The following is a 9641-nucleotide window of genomic DNA, read 5'->3' on the forward strand; positions in this document are numbered from 1 at the left end:
CAGACGAAAAGTAGGGGTTGGCAGCGACAGGAATATTCACATGAGAGATTGGCACAACTACTACATTGTGGAGAGAATGAACAACAACAGATCCCATGTCAACACAATACAGAACAATGTTGAGCCAAAACCAACATTTTATTAACATAGTTCTTTGATTCCCAGCAAAGAGAAACAAAGAACATGGTAGACACCGTATTTTACTCTCAAAATACTGTATATTAAGTTTAAAACTCATCATAGAGGGACAAAGCAAATATTCTGAGATCAAGTGGAGTTCTTATAGAAGGAGAGCATTGCATCCAGATTCTGAGACGAGGTCTGGAGGGGGTTTGGGGCTTCGCTCTCAGGTGTAGGCGGAGGCTGAGGCAGGGTTTGGCTCTGCAGCGGGGGCGGATACTGGTTAGCGTTCTGAGGGGGGAACTGGTTAGCGTTCTGAGGGGGGAACTGGTTAGCGTTCTGAGGGGGGAACTGGTTAGCGTTCTGAGGGGGGAACTGGGGATACAGGTGAGATGTAACAGGAAACTGTGGAGGAGGAGGAGGAGGTGGTGGTGGTGCAAACTGTGGAGCTGGTGGAGGAGGTGGTGCAAAGGGAGGAGGGGGAGCCTGGAAGCTGAACGGGGTAAACTGAGGGTACGTTGCTGGCGAGGTAGACTGGGGTTGAGGATTTGACTCGGAGGTTGTGGGGGGATTGTGAGGCCCGGACTGTGATTCAGTTTGGGGCTGCTGTGTGGGAGGAGCAGCAGACTGCCCAGCCTGAGAGTCTGAAGGGGCTTCACTTCTTCGGTGTGGAGGAGTTGACTGAGGATCCTCTTTGTTCCCGGTGCCTCTGCGTGGGTCGTTTGACCACTTGAAAGACATCTTGGTTTTGTGCTCCTCTTGATCTGCGGGCCTCCTACTGTGCCTCGCTGCCTTGTCGTCGGCGAAGTACGCAGACGGCGGAGCGAACTCGGAGTCTCGCTCGTCCCGACGCCGGCTCGTCCACTGGCCAAGCAGGAACTCTGAATGACGGAAAGGAAAAAAGTACTAAGAATTGACCTTTGGTTAAGACATTTCGATTTCAACACAATATTGTTCTCCAGGGACCCCCAGAAGCAAAGATTTGAGTTAAAAATGATCGCTGAACCCTAGGTGGGGTCGGCGATAGGGCCTTTCTGTGTGGAGTTTGCATGTTCTCCCCGTGTCTCCTAGGGTTGATACCCTCACAAAAACATGCAGTAATCCTGGTCTCAATAATGCCTCCCCCTGGCCAGCCGGGGTGCCTGATGGAGGGGAAAGGAACTGGTTGGAATAACGTGTTCCTTCCACGCGCTACGTCCATCCCGGGGAAATCCCCCGTCAGGTGAAAAGAAACAACTTGGACTACTCATGCATTGAAGGTAGCATGAGGTCAGTCCGTTGTCTCCCCAGGCGCGGCAGAGGGAGAGCAGAGCCCAGGATTAATAGGCAATTGGCACTGGGTGAAAATGGGTTGCAAAATCGTGGGATAAAAATTATTAAAAAAAAATTAAAAAAATGATCGCTGAAGATTTGCATTAATTGTCACAATCTTTCAAAAATAGCAGATCTACAAGCTTGGATATATATTTTTGAATAGCCAAAGTATAAAATAATGCTTTTCAGCGCAAATCTAAAATGACACAGATGCTTTCCCAGTTTTAACAGGTTAACTTGAACATGTGCCTAACTTGTACTGAGTGCACATTTCTCAGAGTTTCCAAAGAGGTGTGCATATTCTCATGTCCAGTTAGTTTGTATAAATCCCAACGTTTTAATTAATTAATTATCAGCTGTTTGGGCTGGCCTTCACCACAGTGCAGCAGCTCAAAAGCATTATTTTGCATTGACAAGAGCAGACAATGACATACAGTGTTCTGTATGTACAATGCTCTGTGGAACATGGCCTCAGAAAAAACTGGATGACATCAAACCATCTTTATGAATATCCACAATGATTTCATTTTGTCCCATAGCTAGTGTCAATACCAAGACATTGGAGTGATTGGGTGTACCTTTCCCTCTGTCCCATTCTCTGACATGAGGAACTCCAGGCTTGGAATCCTTCCTCTCCTGGACCTCCACCTCCACCTTGTTGACTTTGCTGCCCTCTGGAGGCTCCTCTGATGGAGGCAGGGGCCCGATCACATCCTCCTCTTCTTCTAGGAAAGATGACGATACAAAACAATCTCCCGTTAACAAACTATCACTAGCAAGCGGGCTCTTTCATAAGCATAGTCCAGTGGTTCTCAACCTTTCCAGGCGGCAAACCCCAAAATGATCATATTTTAACTATGGACCCCCACAGGCTGACAAGCATTAAGAGTGAGGAATTAAATTTTGTATAACACGGTTCTATTGTGAAAATAGCAGATCTACATGCTCACAACGCCTCGCAACTTGTGAGCATGTAGATCTGCTATTTCACAATTTCTGCCTAAAAAATGTAACAATTTGGCCAATGTTTAATTTATCATTTAAGAGGTATATTAAAAGTCCCTAAATTGTCACTTTAGAAACGTGCACCAGGGCTTAAGTGGTTCTATATTCATGAATGGCTTTCTAACCTTCATCCTCTACTCCTTGGTCTTCCTCCTCCTCAGTGCCATCCAGTTTAGACTTCTTCATTTTCCTCTGCTTTATCTTTGCCAGTCGGGCCTTGAGTATGGCCTTCCTCTTCTCTTTCAGCTGTTCTCTCTTATTGCGCTGATCTGTGGTCTGAGGAGAAGTGAACGAGTGATGTTATGCACACTGTTTGCAACACACACACACACACACACACACACACACACACACACACACACACACACACACACACACACACACACACACACACACACACACACACACACACACACACACACACACACACACACACACACACACACACACACACACACCAGGGGTTGACACTAAGGTCTCAGAGGCACTTGCCCGTCGGGCAAGTACAGGTCATGTTCTACTTGCCCTCAGGTCTTGGCCACTTGCACCCCCTTGCAGCGGTGGAAAGTAACTAAGTACATTTACTTTACTTGAGTACAATTTGGAGGTATTTGTACTTTACTTGAGTATTTCCAATATGTTTACTTCTACTCCACTACATCTTGGATCCTAATATTGTACAGTACTAAACTACATTTATTTGAAAACTTTAGCTACTAGTTACTTTGCAGATATAAATTACAATATTATAAAACATACATAAACCACTTTAGCCCTATTTTATACCTTGGATATTTGAAAATAGATGATCTGCAAGCTCGCATGCAGATCTGCTACTTTTAAACATTTTGTACTTTTACTTTTGGTACTTTAAGTACTTTTTGATGCCAATACTTTTCTACTTTTACTCAAGTAAATCTTGAATTCCGTACTTTTACTTGTAACACAGTATTTCTATATCGCAGTATTGATACTTTTACTTAAGTAACCCCCCCCCCCCCCCCCCACACACACACACACACACACAATAAAAAAAATTAAATAAAAATAATCATAGACTTGGTTGCTTGTTTCTCTCTCAAAAACAAAACCTGGCAACGCTGGATACCAGAGCAGACGATCACAGTCGGAGATGTGTTTATCTTAGCACAACGCTAACCTGCAGTGCACACACACGCATGCATTAGCGCAACACAGGGAGGGAAACATCGTAAAAGCACTGTTGATAGCATGGAAAATAGACGCTTTGCAAGTAAAATAGACGCTTCGTGAACATGTTTCACTGTTTTAGCGCATCTTCAGCGGACGGCAGCCTTTGCTATAGATTTAGGCTCTTTTGCGGCAATAGTTCTGTCTTCTCTTCTTTCACTTTCTCCCCACTGTTTGGTGCCCTGTGCTTCAGCACGTAAAGCGTGTGCATTAATCTGGCCATGCTGTAGCATAATGTGAGTTTGTGTATGCCTTGTAGATTAGCTGTTTTCATCTGAGCTCACGTAGCCACTGGCTGCACGCATGCACGTTTGTTCTGTGTGTGTGTGTGTGTGTGTGTGTGTGTGTGTGTGTGTGTGAGGAAGGGTCTTAAGTTGGGAGGGAGGAAGAGAGAGAGATGGAACACTAGCCCCGTACCGTTCAAGTAGGCACATATCCATCTCATTATTATGTTGCTCAAAATGTGCACTTGCCCGGTCGGGCAGGCCAGTAGCACAATTCACCTGCCCGACCATTTTTTTTACTTGCCACGGGCAGTCGGGCAACCGTTAGTGTCAATCCCTGCACACACACACACACACACACACACACACACACACACACAGCAATTAAACCCTTTTAGAGTAGCTAATTGATCTAACAAGCAGCAGCTCACCTGGTCTCTGAGCATGTCCAGCGTTTCTCTCTGTTTTCTACGCTGCTCCTGGTCATGAGAGAAGGCAAAGTAACCCACGCCCAGCTCCCGGGCCTCTGCGGTGAACAAAAAGAGCGTGAAAATTTTACATTCAGGTGGATTAAGTACGATCCAATGCTTTAAACCACATTAAGCCTATATTTTTCTAACACATTGCCCTGTGAAGCGTTATTATGAGCTTGTAGTCCGACTGACTATAGATAAAGTATATAAACCTGCCACAAAAAGTTCGGAAATCTAACTTTGGTCAATTATATCTCCCCTTTAATAAACCCAAATGGTATTGTGATTTATATCATTTTTATCGTTGATTTGTCACCTTTACAACGAGGTACAGCTTGTAAGCATCGGGCATTCGAGGCATGAGCTACACAGCCAAACGTGTGGGTAGCGCCGACCCAAGATTTGCCAACATTCGGTCCATTATATCCCCCCTTTAATTGTGCCAAATGGTATTGTGTTTGATATCATTGTTATCGTTGATTTGTCACCTTTACAATGAGGTACAGCTTGTAAGGATCTGGCATTCGTGGAATGAGCAACACAGCCAAATGTGTGGGTAGCGCCCCTCCAAAAATGGTCAAAATGGCCTGGCAGGCCTGCAATACTGTTCTTTTGGTGTTCACCTTTGTTACTTGGGGCATTGAATGATTGCACTCTCACACAGTAATAAGGAAAAGAAAAAACAACACATATTGGCAATTTTTACACTTTGTTAATGTTAAGCTCAGTGTCAGGGAAGCCCAAAACGAGAGTAAATGCCAGCAGAACAGTATATTGCAAGCCATTTTGGCAAAATTCTGGTCGGCGCTACCCACACGTTTGGCTGTGTAGCTCATGCCTCGAATGCCCGATGCTTACAAGCTGTACTTCGTTGTAAAGGTGACAAATCAACGATAAAGATTATATAAGAATACAATACCATTTGGGTTTATTAAAGGGGAGATATAATCGACCAAAGTTAGATTTCCGAACTTTTTGTGGCAAGTTTATATAGGGGATAAATATAAAGGTGTACAGAAGATTTGATGGAATTCCTATGAGGCGAACCTTGCTCCCTGATGTCCTCGTAGTGGATTGGTCCTACAGGTCTCTTCATGGCCTCCTCTTCCTCTCGCTCCCACTCCTGTCTCTGCAGGTCTCGTCTCATGTCCTCCGACAGTAAGGTCTTCTCAGCCGGGGCGCTTCTGCAGGTTGGGGAGAAATCATGTCCAACAGAGACCCACAAAACCAAATTAACAACATATTGGCTACATTTTAGCAACTTTTACCCTGGCGTCCCTATTTTGGGCATGCTATTAGACTAGTTGACAACTTTTTTCACAAAAAAAAATCAAAAACAGCTGATCTGGCTATTTTTGGGGGGAAATCTCAATATTTCGATGTGTAGTTGTTTCAAATTGCCAGTACTCCGGTTAAGGTTAGGTTTGAGGTTTAGAATTTGGGTTAGCACTCACCAGGTTAGCATTCACCTGCATCGGCAGGTTAGCATTCACCAGCGACAGCAGGTTAGCCGCGGCAATTCTAAACAACGGCACATCGAAATATCGATACACGCCCATTTTTGGAACATTTAAAAGCTGGAGTGGTAAAGTGGTTCTGTCTTAATACTTACATTTTCCCCTTATTTAGATCTTGATCCATTTTCTTAAATTCAGGAAGGTCTTTCTTCATGCATCTGCGAGATCGTCCCAAAGCATCTACATAGTCCACCCTATAGACAGAGAAAGTAGTAGCACAATTCTTTTTAATTGAATATTTATAGTATGCTATCTCCCAGATGTTTAGGTGCTTGCACGTCAGCTCTTACCATTCCTCATTTGGGTCCGAAGGCGTTGGGATGGGAGAAGTGCTGATTCTCTCATCCTCTTCTTTCTGGCTCTCCCTGTGTGAACGTGTCTCCTTCTGCTTGTCAATGATCTTCTGAGTGAAGTCAACCAGGAACAGACCCTCCGTCTCCTCATCTGACATAGAAAACATAACGTATGACAACCAAGCATAAAGTAGGCTTCATTCAGTCAACAAAGCAACCAGTGGTTCTCAACCTTTTCAGGCCGCGACCCCCAAAATAATCATATTTGAACTGGGGACCCCCCCCCCCCCCCCCACCACCACCACCCCCACCCTACGAGCACTAAGAGTTGAGGCATTACATTTTGTACCACATGGTTCTATTGTGAAAACAGCAAATCTACATGCTCACGAGGCGTTGAGAGCATGTATATCAGCTATTTTCACAATTTCTGCCTCGGCCAATGTTTAATTTGTCATTTTAGAGGTATTAAAAGGTCCTCAAATTGTCACTTTAGAAAAGTGCAGATACCCTCTATATATACTTAAACATTATGTTGGGTTGTTTACTGTTGAGTGAGAAAACAATGTTGCACATTAAGTTAATCATCTGGGGACCCCCCAGAATAACCACAGGTTGAGAAACACTGGTGTATTCTACGGCCGAGCTCTTCAAATGCAGCATACATCATATACCAGCTGATGGCTTTCGCCAGGATATAGCCACAAACCAGAGCATTACTGATCCTGTACAAACCTGGAAAATCTCCTTTTGTCATCTGTTCATAGAGTCTGGCCTTTTCCTCCAACTTGCGTCTGTTGGAAACATAGATCGTGAAACAGTGAGGGAGCAGTATGTTATCTATCGATTTCACATTTGTGGAGAAGAATTAAATAAACTGTCAATTTTACATTGAGGTGCCCAGACTCCTCCTGTATCCCTGAGATGTAGAACCCACCTGGATTTGTCCAGGTTGTTCTCCTCTTCAGTCACCTGCTCTGCGTCTTTCTCAGCCCGTGCCGACACCCCTGCGTTCTGTTTGCTCCACACATTAGGTTTCTATAGTTCCAAGGAAACAGAAAATTGTATTTATTAACCCATTTAGGCCTAGAATTATTGACTGCTTTAACCAGTGAAAAATAGCAGATATACAAGCTCACAGCGCGGCACCGAGTGCCGCGCTGCGAGCTTGTAGATCTGCTATTTTTTGAAAAAGTCGTGAAAATGTGTGTAAATCGTTGACTATTATGTATTTTCAAAGCGAACGTTTGTAACTCAAATTTTGCTTCTGGGTGGTCCCTGGAACTAGATATTTTGAAATGGGGGTCCGTGGCCAAATACATATCATTTTGGGGGTCCTTCGCATGAAAAGGTTTGAGCACCACTGACATAGTAGTCTCTCAAGAACAGACTAACTGAGCTCCTTTTCACCTAACTGAGTTAAGTGAAAAGGACCTTTTCTTTGACGATGGCTAGCCAGATTGCTGACATAACATAGAAACATAGGTTAACCTTAGAAGGATTCAAAAGACACTTATAGAATCGGGTCAAAATTCTAATTTTCACGATTTTTCAAAAATAGCAGATCTACAAGCTCGCAGCGCGGCACTCGGTGCCGCGCTGTGAGCTTGCATATCTGCTATTTCTTTTATATTTAAAGCATAAAATATCGCGTCATAATGTGTTCAGGCCTTAATGGGTTGAGGCTGGGCAATATATCGAAAATGTATCGATATCGAGGTATCAACATGCAACGTATACATATCGACAAAGAGGGCTTGAAATGAGGTATTGGTGTCCAATTAATGAACAGACACACTAACTATGCATGCACATAGCACAAGCAAAAAAGTAGTCCATCTGTAACCAGGTGTGGTTATTTCAATAAAACCTTCCTAACCCTTCTATGTGTACTGTGCAGTGTGCATGCATGGATATGCTATTCATTTTCTGGGTTAGGCAGGCAGTGGACCTAAAGCAGAAAAACATTAAAAACGATATAATGCAATAGTTTTTTACGGATATCATGAGTAAAACCCGATATCGAGGTATTCTAAACGTTATCGAATATAAAAGGTTTTCCTAATATCACCAATCCTTAGTGGTTATGTTCTTCCACACACATCACAAGGACATATCGTTTTAACATTTTTTTTCTCCCAAACTTCATCTTTCACATGCAGCTTTTACGTACCTTGACAGTGACTTTGGATTTGGAACCAGCAGCATTTTCTTGACCTAATTTTGCTTGTTTGAATTGTTCCTGCTTCCTGTAGAGTTCAGCTTTTAGATCAACTAACTGTAAGAAGAACACATGCATGTCCAAATTATCATTACTTGAAATCCTGAATATATATGCATTGTCTGGTCAACGACCAACATTAGCCTGTCTATCGCAGTGGTTAGCCTGTCTATCGCAGTGTTCCGGGGACCACCAGTGGCACTGGTTCCAGGTGGTCCCCAGCTAAATGATGGAGAGTTGGTAAATGGTAACCAAATGGAACCTTAATCACTAATGATGCAACTCTTGAGAGCGTAAAATGAAACCATCATTTCACGCTCTCAAGAGTTGCATCATTGCTATACATCTGAATTACTTAATTTACAATAAATTTAGACAATTAGAGAATGTAGAATAATTGTCATTTTGATAAACATGTTTGCCTGTTATCTCTCATATGGTAGCCTACCAATATCAAAACAGCATGGAATTGTGGACAAACTCTTATCTAACAAAATATTCAAGTGCTGGGTCTGAGTCTAAATCTCATCAAATGGTGGTCCGTGGCTCAAATGCCCAATAAATAATGGACCATTGATATGAAAGGGTTGAAAACCGATTCATCTGGCTTAGCTAGCCCTGAATACATGACTATCAAATCATGTATAATGATAGTCATGTATTCAGGGCTAGTATTCAGGGCTACTGGCTTAGCATGCTTTGCTAGCACTTGCTACTGCACATTATCTAACCTGACTAGATTAGATTTATTGTCTCACAATTCAGCACAATACAATACGGCACAGAGTGAGAAAAACATGCTTATAGGTACCGATGAAGCCGTCACGTCGAAATACTTCTTCTTTTTATCCATGTTTTGATGCTTGATGTTATTGAAGCTAGTCAAGCCTATGTGAAGTGAGCTGCATTAGCGTTAGCTGCAATAAGACTTCCGGTGCCGATCTTTTCAGAATAAGAGTACCCCTGAGACAATTGAAACATGTTGAAAAACGAGTAATTGTCCCATGATATGCACATTCAAAATGATTAAGCATTTAAACGAACACTCAATTAGAAGTACACTAGTATAGAGACATACACTACACGTATTTTTTTTAATACATTTGCGTATAAAAAAAAACATCATTTAGTGCACTTTTATTTTGAAGGCTGGAGCCGGAAACGCTAATGCAGCTCACTTAACATGTTCTTCTTCTTCTGTAATCTGTACCTTCTTATATATATCTATGATCTGAACTATTACCGCCACCTATGTGGTTGTTCTA

At 42.9% G+C, this 9641-nt stretch overlaps 1 protein-coding gene across 1 annotated transcript; it reads right to left on the bottom strand.

The window, feature by feature from the left end:
- Positions 1–232: 232 nt before the first annotated feature.
- On the bottom strand, positions 233–9298 carry ccdc174 (coiled-coil domain containing 174). The gene is made up of 11 exons (XM_080728800.1): positions 9188–9298; positions 8329–8433; positions 7093–7193; positions 6891–6949; positions 6153–6306; positions 5958–6056; positions 5393–5529; positions 4304–4398; positions 2565–2715; positions 2013–2159; positions 233–1001 (listed from the first exon to the last, which is right to left on the bottom strand). Exons 1-11 carry the CDS (start codon positions 9227–9229, stop codon positions 268–270), a joined length of 1824 nt encoding a protein of 607 aa, XP_080584926.1. The 5' UTR covers positions 9230–9298; the 3' UTR covers positions 233–267.
- Between the last annotated feature and the right edge of the window lie 343 nt (positions 9299–9641).

This window comes from Nannobrachium achirus (assembly GCF_963921795.1).
Source record: "Nannobrachium achirus genome assembly, chromosome: 6".
Lineage (NCBI taxonomy): Eukaryota > Metazoa > Chordata > Actinopteri > Myctophiformes > Myctophidae > Nannobrachium > Nannobrachium achirus.